General features: G+C 46.5%; 1 protein-coding gene across 1 annotated transcript in view; it reads left to right on the top strand.

Annotated features, from left to right (window-relative positions):
* The window catches only part of LOC138785269 (uncharacterized), a 98,647-nt gene that overhangs the window by 70,089 nt on the left and 9,328 nt on the right, over positions 1-19,230 (top strand). The window contains exon 9 of the mRNA XM_069961062.1: positions 13,707-13,991. Coding sequence (XP_069817163.1) covers positions 13,707-13,991 — 285 coding nt within the window. The remainder of the gene's footprint in view (positions 1-13,706; positions 13,992-19,230) is intronic.

The raw sequence follows: 19,230 nt of genomic DNA, 5'->3' as shown, positions 1-19,230 counted from the left end.
TTATGGGCATTAGATTACATATGAAAGGATGGTTATCCAGGGATTTATTTTGATTGCTATTAGAGTTAGGAAGGAATTTTCCTCTCTGTGATTGAGCAATTGGCACCTGCCTCATAAGGGTTTGATTGACTCTTGTCTTTTTTCATCCTTATTAACTATGTAACATAAAATCCAAATAGAATACATGTAATTCTGAGTGTAATAAGTTTGTATTAAAGACTTTTTATATAACAAATAGTAGAATGTCAAACATCTTGAAGAGGTTTGGTAGGCATAGGATATGCAGATCCAAGATTATTTATGTTAGAACAGAGGCTTTCATTGCCTACACAGAGGCAAGAGCAGTAAAAAGAAAACAAACAAAAACAGAGTAAAGTGGACAGGACTAACATATTTCATAGACCTATGATAAAGATAAAGATAATTTTGCCATCTCCCCTTGAATCTGTATATTATTACTAATAACTATATACTCACAAATTAGGCTTGTTAAACCATCGCAATCATCTCACGTCAGAGACTTTTTATTGTTTCCAGTACATTGCAAGCATATTTTTAGCGATTGTGAGAATAAAGGCCCTATTACACACAGAGATATCTGACAGATATATCCAGCGATACAAAAACATGGCCACTTTCTTCCAGAGACAGCCCCACTCTTGTCTCCAGCTTGGCCAGGGTTTTGATTCTTAGTTCCATTGATTTGCAAACCGCACCTGTACTGGAGACAAGAGTCGTGTTGTCTCTGAAAGAAAGTGGCCATGTTTTTGTAGCACTGGATAACCCCTTTAAAGTCAAAGTCAGAAACAGACAATAAACAGAACAGGTGATAAAGGAAATATATATAATATGATATTCCAACTCTTGAGTAAGGAAAATCCCTCTTCAACAGTTTTGATCGTGTGGAGAGTATTGTCTTTCGTGATGGACAGGCGCACCAGAAATTCTGTTTTCTTGCAGTGTTTTCGTGATAAGCAGAAGAATTTTACGCTGCTGCAATGTACAGATGTAGTCAAGGTTAACATGATCTCTGACGCAACAGTTGTTTCAGAGTGATCAGTTAAAGGGGTTGTCCGGCGATGAAAAATTATTCACAGAATAACACACATTACAAAGTTATACAACTTTGTAATGTATGTTATGTCTGTGAATGGCTCCCTTCCCCGTGTCCCACCACCCCCACCCGTGTACCCGGAAGTGTGGTGCGCTATACATTACCTGTCACGTGCCGACCACGGTCTCCGATCGTCAGCAGTGACGTCTTCTTCGGGAGGCCGGCGGACCTGTCACGTGCCGACCACGGTCTCCGATCGTCAGCAGTGACGTCTTCTTCGGGAGGCCGCCGGCCTCCCGAAGAAGACGTCACTGCTGAGGATCGGAGACCGTGGTCGGCACGTGACAGGTAATGTATAGCGCACCACACTTCCGGGTACACGGGTGGGGGTGGTGGGACACGGGGAAGGGGGCCATTCACAGACATAACATACATTACAAAGTTGTATAACTTTGTAATGTGTGTTATTCTGTGAATAATTTTTTATCGCCGGACAACCCCTTTAAGTCAATTAAAACATTGAGTTAGACGCACATTGCGATCAGGTTACCAGAGGCTACATCTGTAGCTACCGACAAGTCAGGATGTAGAGACACTTTTTGAAACATTTTCGGTACTGAAGTTTTCTTTCTAGAAGCCATGATGAGGGCTTCCTTCATGTTGAAGAAATGTATTTGTGCTAGAACATTGTGCGGTATATTGTCAACCAAATGTTTGGCTTTGGGGACCTGATGACCCCTGTCAATCACAAATTCAGCTTGTGAGGTATTAGGTAGTAAGGCTTTGAAAATCAGGTCCATCAGGTAAGAAGACAGAACAGACACCAAAACTGCTTCCTTGAAATTTCCTCTAAGGGGGAAAGCTCCCCTAGTTTTTTCTGGGCATGATAAACCCTTTCCTCTACCTGTAGATCAGGGGTCTCAAACTCGCGGCCTGCGGGCCAACTGCGGCCCTCAGGACACTAGTTTGCGGCCCCCACCTCAATGGTAACTTTACTGTAAGTGTGGCCCTTTGTCACTGACAGTGGCGGATTAAAATGTGGGCGGTTTGGGCGGCCGCCCGGGGCCCAAGGCTCCGGGGGGCCCATGCCGCCGCCCACATTATTAGTTTGCAGCACACGGCAGCACGTTACTTTTGGGGCCCAGCGGGCCCCTGAGTGATGTGCTGCTGTGGTGTGCGCTGTCCCTGGAGTCCGGATGTCGTCTGCCCCGCTCTTGCGAGCCAGATGTGGCTCTTTTGATGGCCGCATCTGGCTCGCAAATCGCCCCACTGCTGCCCGCAGCTGCTGTCCGCCTCACCTACTGGCAGCCTGTAGCGCCCGGACGTGCTCCTCCTATCCAATCAGCGAAGACCGGGAGAGAAACCTGGGGATGGGGGAGAGAAGCAGGGGGGAGTGAAACATGGGGATGGGGGTGAAACAGGGGAGAGAAGCAGGGGGGAGAGAAACATGGGGATGGGGGAGAGAAACCTGGGGATGGGGGAGAGAAGCAGGGGGGAGTGAAACATGGGGATGGGGGAGAGAAACCTGGGGATGGGGGATAGAAACCTGGGGATGGGGGAGAGAAGCAGGGGGAGAGAAACATGGGGATGGGGGAGAGAAACCTGGGGATGGGGGAGAGAAACCTGGGGATGGGGAAGAGAAACATGGGGATGGGGGAGAGAAACATGGGGATGGGGGAGAGAAACATGGGTATGGGGGAGAGAAACATGGGGATGGGGGAGAGAAGCAGGGGGAAGAGAAACATGGGGATGGGGGAGAGAAACCTGGGGATGGGGGAGAGAAATCTGGGGATGGGGGAGAGACAGGGGAGAGAAGCAGGGGGAGAGAAACATGGGGATGGGGGAGAGAAACCTGGGGATGGGGAGAGAAGCAGGGGGGAGTGAAACATGGGGATGGGGGTGAGAAACCTGGGGATGGGGGAGAGAAGCAGGGGGCAGTGAAACATGGGGATGGGGGTGAGAAACCTGGTGATGGGGGAGAGAAGCAGGGGGGAGTGAAACATGGGGATGGGGGTGAGAAACCTGGGGATGGGGGAGAGAAGCAGGGGGGAGTGAAACATGGGGATGGGTGAGAGAAACCTGGGGATGGGGGAGAGAAACCTGGGGATGGGGGAGAGAAGCAGGGGGGAGTGAAACATGGGGATGGGGGTGAGAAACCTGGGGATGGGGGAGAGAAGCAGGGGGGAGTGAAACATGGGGATGGGGGAGAGAAACATGGGGATGGGGGAGAGAAACCTGGGGATGGGGAGAGAAGCAGGGGGGAGTGAAACATGGGGATGGGGGAGAGAAACATGGGGATGGGGGAGAGAAACCTGGGGATGGGGGAGAGAAGCAGGGGGGAGTGAAACATGGGGATGGGTGAGAGAAACATGGGGATGGGGGAGAGAAACCTGGGGATGGGGAGAGAAGCAGGGGGGAGTGAAACATGGGGATGGGGGAGAGAAACATGGGGATGGGGGAGAGAAACATGGGGATGGGGAGAGAAGCAGGGGGGAGAGAAACATGGGGATGGGGGAGAGAAACATGGGGATGGGGGAGAGAAACCTGGGGATGGGGAGAGAAGCAGGGGGGAGTGAAACATGGGGATGGGGGAGAGAAACCTGGGGATGGAGTAGAAACAGTGGAGAGAAGCAGGGGGGGGCATGGGGATGGGGTGAATCAGGGGAGAGAAGCAGGGGGGGGAAACATGGGGATGGGGGAGAGAAACAGCGGAGAAAAGCATGGGGGAGAGAAGCAGAGGGGAGAGAAACCATTTGATGACATTGGAATGTTTTTGTAAGAGCTTTTCTTGTGGAAACCCTGATGCGGCCCAGCCTCACCCAGACTCTACCTCCAGCGGCCCCCGGGTAAATTGAGTTTGAGACCCCTGCTCTAGATGGTATATAATCAAGCCCTTTATCCAGTCTCTTATCAGGTAACATATGTTGTATCACCCTCCACAAGTGCTGCTGTCAGGCGACTCAGCCGCGGCCTATTTCACTGGGCTGCTATGTGATGGAGAAAAAAGGGGCAAACTATATGGAGAAGGTAGTTTCTCCACAGCCTTAATGCTCCAGGATGCCACCCGCCGCTAAGAAAAGGCCAGAGGTCGTCTCTGAAGCTGGAAAGGCTGCGGTCTGGGCACCGACAGCCTTCTGCGTGCTGTGCAAGGGCCATGAATACCCTCTGGGGGTCTGCCACGTACCACAGATCTGCCAGATCTGTGAGGTTTTGCTGCCATTTTTAGCCATATAAGCATCTTGACAGGTGGAGGGGAGGTTCCGCTACACTATAATGTCAGTATGACCCGCTGCTGAAGCCTATAGTCGCTGTAGCTGCTAATGCTGTGAGAGTCAAGCCACGTCCCCATATAAAGAAGTTTTGTCTGCTGTTCACTTTTTTTATTTATTCTTTATTATTTATAAATTTACATAAAAAAAGAACAGGTGACAGAATTTGGCATTCCATGTGTAGAAAGCCATTCGCATCATATACAGTTTGCATTTTAAGTACATACACACCATACATAATAACATCAACTTATTTTGTTTTTCCCTTCCCTACTCCCACTCCCAACCCTCCAGGCTGAGGGAAGAAGAAAAAAAGAAAAGAAAAAGCCCAGAGCCATTCTAAGCTCCTATCCTTAACCAGTTATCGCATTCTTTTAAATAATTTCCACACTTCTTTCCTTCTCCTTTCCAGCACCAATCCTCTAAGCCACACGTGTCAAACCCAGGCCCTCCAGCTGTTACGAAGCTAAAGCTTTGGCTGTCCAGGCATGATGGGATTTGTAGTTTTGCAATAGCTGGAGGGCCTGAGTTTGACACCCCTGCTCTAAGCTCTTTATCCTGTTAACCTGATTCAGCCATTCATACTTTATTGGACCAAAAAGAGTACCATACCAAGTAATCTTCTATGCCCTTTCAGCTCCTTATCTTCACCCAATACTACCTCTTCAGCTGTCAATTGTTCTTCTAATATTCCTTTCCTTACCAATTCCTCCGTAACCTCTATTCAGAAGTTTTTATCTGACATGACCTGCCTCTCCCTGCCTCTCCCATCTCACATTTACTACAGTTAGAGTCTTCTCTGATTCCTATTCTTTTCATTAAAATGGGGGTGTAGTGTATTCTATGTATGATCTCAAATTAGGTTGGCTTATGCTCTGAGCTAATTGATACTCTTGGAATACTGCTTGGGCTATGTTCACACTACGTATATTTCAGTCAGTATTGTGGTCCTCATATAGCAACCAAAACCAGGAGTGGATTAAAAACACAGAAAGGATCTGTTCACACAATGTTGAAATTGAGTTGATGGCTGTCATTTAATGGCAAATATTTGCTGTTATTTTAGAACAACGGCCGTTATATTGAAATAATGGCCGTTATTTACTGTTATATGACGGCCATCCACTCAATTTCAACATTGTATTAACAGATCCTTTCTGTGTTTTTAATCCACTCTTGGTTTTGGTTGCTATATGAGGACCACAATACTGACTGAAATATACGTAGTGTGAACATAGCCTAAAATATTATTCCAACTCTCTTCTGTCAGTGCACCTAATTCCTTCTCCCACTGCTCTGTATACCCCCTTGAAATTAAAGGGAACCTGTCACCCCCCGTGCCGGGGTGACAGGCTCCCGACCCCCCGTTAGAGACCCCTATACTTACCTCATCCCGCCGGGTCCCGCTTCTGGATTCGGTCGGGTCCCGGAGATCTCAGCCGCTGCAGCCCGGCGCGCGCGCTGACAGATGAGTCCAACGCTCATAGAGAATGACGGAGCGCTGGACTCTCCTGTCATTCTCTATGGGTGTTGGACTCATCTCTCAGCGCGCGCGCCGGGCTGCAGCGGCTGAGATCTCCGGGACCCGACCGGATCCAGAAGCGGGACCCGGCGGGATGAGGTAAGTATAGGGGTCTCTAACGGGGGGGTCGGGAGCCTGTCACCCCGGTACGGGGGGTGACAGGTTCCCTTTAAGTCATATTTCTGTGTCATCAACATATAATTTAGATATTAAATGTCTCTCTTCCTTTACATTCGTGATATTGTGAATCCCTTCATTATAAGTGACCTTAAATATACCCTTCACTAGTGTAGTTTCATAAGCACTTCTTAATTGCCGGTACCCAAATTTGTGACCCCAACTTATCTCTACGTCTGTTAGGACTAGGAATAACCGCTCAGGCCGGTTGCTGGGGGCGCGACGTCGGCGTCCATAGCAGCCGGACTGCTGTGCATGTTTTTCACTAACTCTGCTCTGCTACTCCTTGTTGAAGCAGTGGCCAGGGTGCTCTCCCCTGGCCGATCAGCATAGCTGTAGTAGGTTTCACTAATTGTTGATTGACAGCTGACACACCAGTCAGCTGTCAGTACCTGGGCAGGACCTGGAGCCTCAGCCCCTATCACTCCTGGGGGCTGGGACTACAGGTTGCATAAGTAACCTCCTCTGTCTTCCACCCCCTGCCTGTGAAAGTGCCTAGTTCGCTAGTGTATCTGGATCAAGTGTTTTCCCTGCTTTGTATTTCTGGTAACTTGACCTCTGACTTCTGACTTATCGACTACCCCTTGGACACGTTTTGTACTGCACTGTTCGACTGTTACTGACCCGGATTCCTGACCTTGCTCTCGTTGTGTTTTGTCTGTCTTGTTTCGTTTAGCGTTTCACTTTAGTAGATCAGGGACTGCCGTCCAGTTGTCCGTTTGCCACCTAGGGCATCTGAAGCAAGCAGGTAGGGGCAGTGGGCGGTTGCCAGCTTCAGGGCTCACCTGTCCTTGTGTCTCCCTGTCCCTATCCTACCAACGTCTTTTTCCAAGACTCCTTCTGAACAAAAATTACTTCCTCAAGATTTTTATTATCCCAGATTTCCATAATCTTCAAACTGCCTTCCACCTTACACACTCTTCTCATTTCTTTCCAAACTCCAAAAGAGTGCCTCCTAAACCAATCCTTACCTACTGAACTAACCTGCAACCCTCCGGCTTCTAGCTGCATGAGCAGATTTCTCCTCTTCCCTGTAAAACATCCTTCATTCCACCATATTGCATTCTTATGGGATAGAAGATAATGCAACTGAGATGCCAAGTAATACAACTTAAAATCAGGCATGAAGGTTATTGATGACTTTGACTATTCTCTCGAGCAATTCAGCATAGTTTATTCCAAGACATCAAGGCAGAACATCAACAGAAGATTGATATACATCAGGAGTAATAGGAGCAAGAAACAGTAGCACAGACAGATAGAGTAACGGGCTGACAGCCTATTTGCTAACGCTTAAAGGGGTAGTGCGGCGCTCAGCAATTATTAACAGAATAACGCACATAACATACATTACAAATTTGTATAACTTTGTAATGTCTGTGAATGGCCCACTTCCCCGTGTTCCCCCACCCCCGCACGTGCACCCGGAAGTGTGGTGCGATATACATACCTGGCGCGTGTCGACCCCCGTCTTCTGTCGATGCAATCTTCGGGAGGCCGGGCAACTCGTCCCGCATGCCGGCCCCCCTCTGCAGCGTCATCAGCTGCTCAGCCGCGATTGGCTGAGCACAATTATGCCAATCGCGGCTGAGCAGCTGATGACGCTGCAGAGGGGGGCCGGCCGGAGCGGGTCGACCGGCCTCCCGTAGATGACGTCTTTGGAGAAGATGGCGGACGGGGTCGGTCGACACGGATCAGGTATGTATATCGCACCACACTTCCGGGTACACGTGCGGGGGTGGGGGGACACGGGAAGGGGGCAATTCACAGACATAACATACATTACAAGGATAGGTTCACACTACGTAAGCTTCCGGCCGTAGTGCGCTCTGTGAATATGCGGCCGGAAACTTACGTAGTTAGCGTACAATGCAAAGTATACGATCCCGGCCGCACAGTTCACACTTCGTACGAATGTACGCCCGGATCGTATACGGCGCCGTAAGAAATGAACCAGACCAATGTTTCTGTCCGGAAGGCTGTAACTTACGCCCGTAGCATATCGCCCGGATCCGTACGAAGTGGTGATTTCTTCATTTTTCTACTCTTCTATGCCGATCCAAAAGGTTCTGTGGGGTGTCCGGGGCTAGGCGAAGATTTCCAAGTAAAAGACCGCTGTCAGATCGCTTCGTAGGGGGCTCAGGAAGCGTAAGTAGACTACGGGTGTACGTTCGCAATGCGTACGCATCCGGCCGCACATCGAATATTCGCACGCCTGTAGTTTCAGCTGCACATGTATGGCGCCGTACGAAATGCGTACGGATTTGTACGCAGTGTGAACATAGCCCAAAGTTGTATAACTTTGTAATGCGTGTTATTCTGTGAATAATTGTTGAGCGCCGCACTACCCCTTTAACTTCAGAGCTGGTTTTTATACCCTGCTCTGCAAAAATATCTAGTAAACATACATCTTATTTCTATTTCTACCACATGCTTCTAATTATCACTAAGTAGCTTCCATGTTGACATGTTTATGGACCATAAATTCTTATGACCAGTTGTCTCTAACAGGTGTCAGAATTGTACATTAAGTCCTAAAACAGTCGTATCATGTGAGGTCAGCGACCGTATTGAGCGATACATATTTAAACACATTTAATTACGTTTTTTTTATGTTTCTCTATTTCTACGAAAGCTCACTTTTCTAGCTAAGATGGTTAAAAGAGACAACATGGCTGCTGAGGCCTGAATACAGTTTCTAACAGTTTCTAAAATTGCTAAAAGAAACAATATGGATGCTGAGGTCTAAATACAATCTCTAACAGGGCATAACAAATGTGAATCTAATAAATAATATAATAATATTTATTTGTATAGCGCAAACAGAGTCTGCATCGCTTTTTTTTATTTTTATACATACAGTACAGAGGTTAGATAATACACAGTTAAATAATTAGAATAGAAATACAAAGTGTATATGAGACCTGCTCGTTGGAGCTTACAGACTACAACTTGGGTTGACACCAGGCACAAGTGCTTTATTCGTCCATGGTCCAGCCATTGTACATTGTTGCAAATAACAGGATGAGCCAGTAACAACGCCAATATCTGATGGCAAGTAAGGCGTATAAAGTGCAGGAACCGTCAGAGATATAGAGGGAGGGAACGACAGAAGTGGGAACAAGTATAGGGAATGTTATAAAGGAGCCTGAAGAGATGAGTCTTCAGGGCACGCTTGAAACTGAGTATTAGGTATGAGGTCTTTGGGGAAGGCGTTCCAGAGAACTGGTGCAGCACGAGAGAAGTCTTACAGGCGGGAGTGTGAGGTTCTAATAATCAAAGATGCTATGGTTTGATCGTTAGCAGAGCGTAGAGCATGGGTAGGATGATAGGTGGAGATGAGGGAAGAGGTGTATGTAGGGGCCGAGTTGTGGAGATGAGGGAGGAGATGTATAGAGGGGCAGAGTTGTGGAGATGAGGGAGGAGATGTATGGAGGGGCAGAGTTGTGGAGATGAGGGAGGAGATGTATGGGGGGCAGAGTTGTGGAGATGAGGGAGGAGATGTATGGGGGGCAGAGTTGTGGAGATGAGGGAGGAGATGTATGGGGGGCAGAGTTGTGGAGATGAGGGAGGAGATGTATGGGGGGCCGAGTTGTGGAGATGAGGGAGGAGATGTATAGAGGGGCAGAGTTGTGGAGATGAGGGAGGAGATGTATGGAGGGGCAGAGTTGTGGAGATGAGGGAGGAGATGTATGGGGGGCAGAGTTGTGGAGATGAGGGAGGAGATGTATGGAGGGCAGAGTTGTGGAGATGAGGGAGGAGATGTATGGAGGGCAGAGGTGTGGAGATGAGGGAGGAGATGTATGGAGGGCAGAGGTGTGGAGATGAGGGAGGAGATGTATGGAGGGGCAGAGTTGTGGAGATGAGGGAGGAGATGTATGGAGGGCAGAGTTGTGGAGATGAGGGAGGAGATGTATGGAGGGGCAGAGTTGTGGAGATGAGGGAGGAGATGTATGGGGGGCAGAGTTGTGGAGATGAGGGAGGAGATGTATGGGGGGCAGAGTTGTGGAGATGAGGGAGGAGATGTATGGGAGGGCAGAGTTGTGGAGATGAGGGAGGAGATGTATGGGAGGGCAGAGTTGTGGAGATGAGGGAGGAGATGTATGGGAGGGCAGAGTTGTGGAGATGAGGGAGGAGATGTATGGGAGGGCAGAGTTGTGGAGATGAGGGAGGAGATGTATGGGAGGGCAGAGTTGTGGAGATGAGGGAGAAGATGTATGGAGGGCAGAGTTGTGGAGATGAGGGAGGAGATGTATGGAGGGCAGAGTTGTGGAGATGAGGGAGGAGATGTATGGAGGGCAGAGTTGTGGAGATGAGGGAGGAGATGTATAGAGGGCAGAGTTGTGTAGAGCTTTATGGGTGAGGGTGAGGAGTTTTAAGTGAATTCTGAACTTAATGGGTAACCAGTGCAGTGAGTGGCACAGAGGGGAGATGTCAGTATAACGGTTGGAGAGGAAGATGAGCCTGGCTGCTGCATTCAGGATAGACTGGAGAGGGGAGAGCTTAGAGAAAGGAAGACTGATTAGTAGGGAGTTACAGTAGTCAAGACGGGAATGGATCCGGGCGACAGAGTCTGAGCGGTGTCAGTGGTGAGAAATGGGCGGATTGTGGAGATGTTTTGAGATGTAGATGACAGGAGCATGCAAGGGCTTGGATATAGGGAGTGAAGGATAGATCAGAGTCTAGCATAACCCCCAGACATCGAGCCTGATGCACAGGAGTTATGCTAGTACTACCGACTGAGAGGGAGATGTTTGATATGGGTTGGTTAGAGGGAGGGAATATGAGAAGTTCAGTTTTAGAAAGGTTGATTTTGAGAAATAGAGAGGTCATAGTGTTACAGAGAGCAGATAGACAGTCGCTAGTATTTTGCAGGAAGGCAGGGATAATGTCAGGGGAAGAAGTATATAGCTGGATGTCATCAACATAAAGATGGTATTGAAAAACAAACCTGCTGATGGTCTGTCTGATAGGGCCTGTATAGAGGGAGAAGAGGAGGGGACCCAGGACCGATCCCTGGGGAACTCTTAACAGTAAGAGGTAGGGAAGAGGAAGTAGAGTCAGAGAAGGATACATCGAAAGAGCGGTCGGAGAGGTAGAAGGAAAACCAGGAGAGAACAGAGTCCTTGAGGCCAAGAGAGTGGAGCATGGAGAGGAGAAGCTGGTGGTCCACAGTGTCAAACGCTGCTGATAGATCCAGGAGAATCAGCAAGGAGGAGTTTCCTTGGCCTTGGTCTTCAGGAGGTCGTTTGACACCTTGGTGAGAGCAGTTTCAGTGGAGTGACGGGATCAGAAGCCGGACTGTAGAGGGTCAAGAAAAGAGTTATCAGAGAGATAGTGGGTTAGGCAGGAATTGACCAGACATTCCAGGAGTATGGAGATGAAGGAAAGATTAGAAACATGTTGAGAGTTGGATGCACAGGATGTATCTAAAGAAGGTTTTTTCAGTAGGGGGGTTATTACAGAGTGCTTGAGTGAAGAAGGAAAGATCCCAAAGGAAAGGGAGAGGTTATATATTTTAGTGAGGTGAGTAGTGACAGCAGGAGAGAGGGACTGGAGGAGGTGTGAGGGAATAGGATCACTAGGGCAGGTAGTGGGACCAGAGGAGGAGAGGAGCTTGATGAATGGGTTTAAAGCCAAGAGTGATGAGGAAGTGGGAGAAGGAATGGGGTCTAAGGGAGAAAGAATAGGAGCTATGGGACTTTGGAGTGGTGAGGTCAGAGCGGAGAGTATCAATTTTTAAGTCTCTATTCACTTGAACCATCTCTCACTGATCCAAGTGTAAGCTGTATATTACAGGGTGAGAAGTAATTGATCTGGGGGAGTACTACCATCTTTACCACTGCCAACCTTGCTGACATAGTTAATGGCATCTTTACCCAAGACTTAATTTTAGACTCTATTTTCCTCAATACTGATTTCAGATTAAACTCCACATATTGTTGCAGTGAGGTTGTTAATACTACTCCTAAATATTCCATAGTATATTTAGACCTTAGACCACCCAATGCACCGGTAATCTCTCCATCCAAGGGGAGTATCGACGACTTGGTCCAATTTATCTCCAACCCCGTAGGGGACCAAGAGGAGCAAGTTGTCGGCATAGAATAAATTTTTTCCCTTACACTGAAGCCTTCATAGTGCCAACACTGTCGTATCCATTCTGCTACTGGTTCTAAATAAATTCCACCCGATCAAAGGCCTTGGTGTCGTCTAGCACAACCAAGGCCCTAGATCTCCCATATCCAATTTGCAAGTTCAGATAAGCCCGCTTTATGTTATTAATTGTTGTTCTCCCCACTATGGTCTTCCGTCATTAGCGTCTCCATCACTTTCCCCAATCTCTTGGACAAAAGTTTTGCAAAAAATTTGTAGTCAGTGTATAACAGTGAGATGGGACAATAAACAGGATTCATTTAAAACATAAAAGCCAGCAAAATCCAGGAAACAACCAGGTAGCCCATTTGGACCTCTCTTAATGGAGCTGAGGGCTTCTTTGAGCTCTACTAGTGTGATTGGTCTCTCATAATGCCGATAACCTTTGATTACGTATAATATCGGCAAGAATCTTGCTCAGCCTGTTCTTTTCACAAAAGGCCCTTTGGTCAAGAAAGAGGCTTTTGTTAGATGCTTCTTCCCTGATGTAGGTGGCATATTCTTCCTCAGTTGCTCTTAATTTGTCCAGTATAACCTCCTCAGATTTCTCAGAGTTTTCCATGCAGGCAGCATCTAACTTTTAAATCAGAATTAAAAAAATTAGCAACATTTTTTTTGTTAATTCTTTGATGTATATCCCTCTTATGTAGGCTTTTGGTGTATGTTTAAAGAGGATGTACCACCAGATACATACTCTTTAACCTGACACAGGGATAGAACGGCGCCATCATGGGACGTCCGGTGCCGCAGTTCCTTTTTCGAACCGCGGCCCGATTCCAGTGTACGGCGCCGTTCTATGCATGGTTACCGGCCGGCCGGCCCGCCCCCAGTGGGAGGGAATTCCCTCCCCTCTATGAAGCGGCTCCGTTAGAATCAATGGAGCCGCGTCATAGAAAGGAGGGAATTCCCTCCCACTAGGGGCGGGCCAGCCGGCCTCCAGTGCTTGAGCACCGGCCGGTAACCGTGCATAGAACGTCGCCATACACGGGAACCGGGCAGCGGTTCGAAAAACGGACCGCGGAACTGGCTTGTCCGTGACGGCACCGTTCTATCCCTGTGTCAGGTTAAAGAGGATGTACCTGGTGGTACATCCTCTTTAATTAGTTCAACCAATGACTTCAAATAAACAAATATATACTATAATCATGTGGTCAGCCATGGTGTGAATACGGCCTTCTGGTGTGAATGTGATCCTTCTTCCTGAACATCACGTTTCTGTCACATGTTGGAGATAAATGTTTCTGAAATCTCCAAAAAATGTCTTCTGGTCTATAGCATGACATATTCACAGCAGGTCCAGTGACTTCAATTGAGTAAACCTGATCTACTAGTGACCATATTCCGTCCATATCCCAATCGTATTCTGTTTCTGTGCAGAACATAAGATATTGCAGTGTTATACCTCCGACATGTGGCAGAAACTGCTGTAAATGGCCCCAACATTATCTGCAATAAATGACACCATGTAAGACATTAGATTGTTACTCCTCATCCCTCTGTGTGATTCCTGTATTTCTTGTCTCTACAGCCGGAGATCACTTTATAGACCGACACAGAGAAGAGCTGATTGGCCGAATAAGAAATGTACGTCCAGTTATATCTGATCTGTATCAGAGTGATCTGCTGACAGGAGAAGAGCGGGATTATATAATAAAAACACCAAAGTCCAAGGACATGATGAGACGTCTGTACGATATTATCAGACACTGCAATGATGATGAGAAGGAGAAGGTGTATGATGCTTTATATAAGTACAATCCCAGGGTCATCGATTTCTTGATAAACCCGAGAGATTCATCATCATTAGATAAAAGTAAGTGTTGGGCTTTGTTCACACACTGTTTTTTTTTATTTTAATTAACTGCCATTGTTTTCATTCTTCAATGATTCCTATTAAAGTCAATGGAAACAGCAATTGTCTGTTCATACTATGTATAGAATAACAGCTGCTGAGCAGGATTCCCTGACGAGTCTATGGATCACAGTCCATTAGGAGGTAGAAAATGTATTATGTATAATCCCTGTATGGGGAATGAACATTAATGGACATTATGTAATAAGGAATTTTATAAATGGAGATATTAACACTAACTCCACCCATGAATACATATGATTGGTTACGATTTTATTGATTGTGTATGGGGGTTGGTTATTCTATGTATGAAAGAGTGTATTGCATGGCATAGGGGTATACTTGAGAAAGGCTCAGGAGTTGATATGCAGTTGGCAAAATAATCTTTTTTTATTGAATGGATGCTGCCCCCAAATTTTTGCTGAAAAACGACGGCTGTTTGCAATGTTCATGATATTAATTTGCGGCCGTTATTTAGCTAACAGCGGCCGTTATTTTTAGTTGTTCACATAATTCACAATACAAATACACCACACACCCCATTAAATTTTATTTTTAAAAATGTTGATGTTTTTATTTGTTTCTTTTCACTCACAATTATTTGTTGTAGGCATGTAGCTAGAGAGAGTAAACCCAAACCAACCCAAAAACTTTTCATTGCTTAATATTGATTATAAGGACGGCTTCACTGGTCGTATGCCTTCTCACTGCTGGGAGCCATGGGCCAGCTATTGCGGCCTTGTATTCAATGCCATCTGCAAAAGTATTTGTCAACGTTGCTCTGTCTAGCGATAAGGCTATTAACAACAGCACTAGGCACGGGTGTCCACTCTTGCCTTTGATTTTTATAATCTCTATGGAGCCACTGGCTCAAGCAATAAGGCTTAACTCTCGGATCTCTGGCAATAATATAGGAGACAGGTCCCATGTAATTTCTCTATATGCGGATGATGTGATATTATCATTGTCTAATCCCCTCCAATCTGTGCAAGAAACTATGACCCTGATAGAACATTTCAGACTCCTTTCCTATTACCATGTAAACACCAGAAAAACTCAAGCACGTCCCCATAATATAGCAGCAGATCAGTTAGCCCTGATAAAATCCCTTTATTCCTTTGATTGGAAAGATACTGGTTTGTAGTACTTGGGCATTAAACTTGGGGTCCATTTACACAGCAAGATTAACTGACAGATTATCTGCCAAAGATTTGAAGCCAAAGCCAGGAACAGACTATAAACAGAGATCAGGGCATAAAGGAAAGCCTGAGATTTCTCCTCTTTTAAAATCCATTCCTGGTTTTGGCTTCAAATCTTTGGCAGATAATCTTTCTGTGTAAACGGACCCTAACTATCCCACATGCCTCGTTATATATAGACTTAGGCTATGTGCACACTGAGGAAAAGGGGAGGAATTCAGCTTGAAATTCAGCTTGAAATTCAGCTTGAAATTCCTCCCGTAAAATATGTACAGAGCAAAGTCCCATTGTGTTCAATGGGTTTTCTGCTCTGTTGTTCACACTGCAGAATTTCCAAGCAGAATTTTCTGCTGTAGATCTGCTAGAGGAATCCTATAGAAGTCAATGCGGGGCTTAAATTCTGCTTGAATTCTGCCTGAAAACTTTCAGCTACAATTCCTCGAGAATTGCTCAGTGTGCAAGGGCCCTTATGGTGCGTTTACACAGACAGATTTATCTGACAGATCTTTGAAGCCAAAACCAGGAACAGACAAAAGACTGGGATCTGTCCTCTTTTCAAATCCAATCCTGGCTTTGGCTTCCAAAATTTGTCATATAAATCTTTCTGTGTAAACGCACCATTAATTATGAGCCATTGCTTAAAGACATAGCTTCGGAACTATAACAATTATCTAAATACGAGATCTCTTGGATGGGATATATCTCTGCACTTTGAATGTTTGTTTTACCTAAATTGTTTTACATGTTTAGGACAGTACCTATATACTTCCCCCAGAATTTCATTAACCAGGCCCAACCGCTGCTCTCTAAATTTATTTGGGTACATAAAAAGCCTAGGTTGGCAATAAAATTCCTCTCCAAACACTGTCAAGCAGGAGGTATGGGAGTACCGGATTTGAAATCATATTATATTGCCTCCTTAGTAGCAAGCATGAGGAAATGGTGGAAGACAGATTTAACTACCCCTTGGGTTGATATGGCAAATTTAGATGTAGCGCCGTATGATGTTGTCATGTTACTGCCCTTCTGGTCTAGTCGCGTCATCACTGTGCGACTCAGTTTCGCTGGATCCTGCTTGCTGCGTGTTCCTGCTTTGGTTGTACTGTCTGGCGCCTTACCTCCTCCGATCCACTGCAGGCTCCTAGCCCCTATACTGCATCCACCAACACAGACTCCTAGTGAAAGGTGTCACCACCGAAAAGTTGGAACTTTTGTCTGTGATTTCACGTGCACAAGAACACTTGCACCCTAACCTAAGAGCAACTCCTCATTGATTACTGACTATCCAGTGGATCACCTTCTGACAATAGTACAATTTTACCTTTCCTACTGGAAAACTATACTGAGTGCTACTCCTTACACCCACACTTCTGGTCAGGTGATGAGTTTGCCTGTGTGAACCCTTTGGTGTTTGCTTCTTATAGAGCATGGAAGACATATTATGTTAGTACAGACTCGCAACAAGAATTAGACCTTACCTTGTTACCTTAGTAGAAGGTAAGATCCCCAATCTCCACTTAAACAAGTGGAAAGAAAGGGGCATCCTATCGGTTCAGCAGCTTTATGACAAGTGGGTGTTAAAGGGCAAGTGCCATGAAAAACTTTTTCCCAGTAATTAAAGCACATTACAAAGTTACATAGTTAATACGGTTGAAAAAAGACACATGTCCATCAAGTTCAACCAAGGAGGGGATGGATACAGGGAAGGGGGAGGGGTGATAGGTTCTATACATATGCATTTATATTATTTTGCTCTAAGAACTTGTCTAGCCCTGTTTTGAAGCCCTCTACTGTTGTTGCTGTGACCAGATCCTGTGGTAGACTGTTCCACAGATTCACAGTTCTCATGGTAAAGAAGGCTTGTCGCCTCCGGAGATTGAACCTTTTTTTCTCCAGGCGGAGGCAGCGCCCCCTTGTCTCTCCAGGCGGAGGCAGCGCCCCCTTGTCTCTCCAGATGGAGGCAGCGCCCCCTTGTCTCTCCAGATGGAGGCAGCGCCCCCTTGTCTCTCCAGATGGAGGCAGCGCCCCCTTGTCTCTCCAGGCGGAGGCAGCGCCCCCTTGTCTCTCCTGGCGGAGGCAGCGCCCCCTTGTCTCTCCAGGTGGAGGCAGTGCCCCCTTGTCTCTCCAGGCGGAAGCAGCACCCCCTTGTCTCTCCAGGCGGAGGCAGCGCCCCCTTGTCTCTCCAGGTGGAGGCAGTGCCCCCTTGTCTCTCCAGGCGGAGGCAGCGCCCCCTTGTCTCTTTGGGCGGAGGCAGTGCCCTCTTGTCCTTTGAGGGGGTTTTACCTGGAACATCTTTTCCCCATATTTCTTGTAGGGGCCATTTATATATTTAAATAAATTAATCATATCTCCCCTTATACGTCTCTTCTGTAGAGTTGTATAACTCTGTAATGTGCTTCAATCACCTATGTGCCTCCCTTCTCCCTTCCCTGCCTTTTCCCCCCCTCCACCCCCCACCAGGAAGTGACCTAACTCACACAGACCTGATTACTGTCGTCACCATCACCAGGCAGCTCCTTCTTGTGGGGATGAGTCATCAGCAGGAGGGCTGCTCTAGGTCCTGTTACACCAACCTCCACGGCAGCAGGAGAGAGGGTATGAGGTGGGGGGGAGCTGCCTATGTGCCGGAGTCAGTCGGAGGGAAGATAAGCATGACATGTGACAAGTGATGGCTTGCAGTTGTTCAGCCAATGGGAGCTGAGCAAGCTCAGTCACCTGACAAGGCAGGGGAGGGGGGAGGCTAGTGTAACAGGAGAAGGAGCTGAGAGACGAGCTTGGTGACGGTGACAATAGTCATTAGGTCTGTGTGAGTCAGGACACTTCCTGGTGGGGGGTGGAGGGGGGAAGAGACAGGGAAGGGAGGCAGATAGGTGATTGAAGCATATTACACAGTTATATAACTTTGTAATGGGCTTCAATTACTGGGAAAAAGTTTTTCATGGCACTTGTCCTTTAAGCATCTTTCAAGATGTGCAAGGAAAATACGGTCTTCCAAAATCAAAATGTAATAAATATTTACAGGTTCTCCACTTTCTGCAGGGGACGAAACCTTCTGGAATACAAGCAAATAGATGTGTTTTTGCATACGAATAGGAAAGGTTTAAAACCTATTTATGATAATATCAATAAGATGCACAAGTTTGAGAAATGTTATCCCTGTAAAATGTGGGAATTATTTTAACAGCTACAATGCTTATCTGAGGATTGGCGTAGGGCCTTCACAGTGGTGTTGAAACTTTTCGTTGTAGCTCCCACATAGAGGCCACACTAAAAACTATTATGAGAGAGTATTATTACCCAACTAGATTGGCTAGAATATATGGGGATGCATCAGATAGATGCTGGTGTGGGTGTGGAGAAGAGGGCATTCTACTTCATATATTATGGAAATGCCCAAAAGCACATTTATATAGGAAAGCCGGTCTTGACCTTTTCTCCACGACTCTCAGTACCTGCATCGCCCCAGCTGATACTTCTCTCTTGACACATCGTTACTACCTGTGGATGTCAGTTATCTAGCTTGCATGTTCTTTATTCACGCTAAAATAAGTGCTGAAGTAGCATAGGAAAATTGGGAAAATTCCCTACGGAATCTGAACTTGTAGGAGCTATCAATAACACCTACTAATATGAGAAAATAATTGCAAGGGGAGTTGTAGCTTATGACACGTTTACCAAGAGGTGGGACAGGTGGACTATATCGCCCTTATGTACACATAAATAGCTCTATGTACATTCCATGGTCTTTCTTGTTAGATATCTCTCCGTGACGTTAGGTTCTTTCCATGCACCATTTTCACTTCTTGACCTGTAGTGCAAACCCACAAAGAAATAGTAAAGTGTTGTACGATTCTATTTATTCATCTACAGAAAGGCTTGTTGACTTATGTTTACCTCAGTTTGTTACTACCTCTGTACGGTCCCCATTTGTTGTCCATGGGATCCATTCTTTTTCACTGTGTACAACCTTGTTATTGATATAAAAATTTGTTGAAAAATTC

Source organism: Dendropsophus ebraccatus, chromosome 1 (assembly GCF_027789765.1).
Source record: "Dendropsophus ebraccatus isolate aDenEbr1 chromosome 1, aDenEbr1.pat, whole genome shotgun sequence".
Taxonomy (NCBI): Eukaryota; Metazoa; Chordata; class Amphibia; order Anura; family Hylidae; genus Dendropsophus; species Dendropsophus ebraccatus.
Note: the sequence above shows the minus strand (reverse complement) of the source record. Positions and strands in the feature narration are given on the sequence as shown.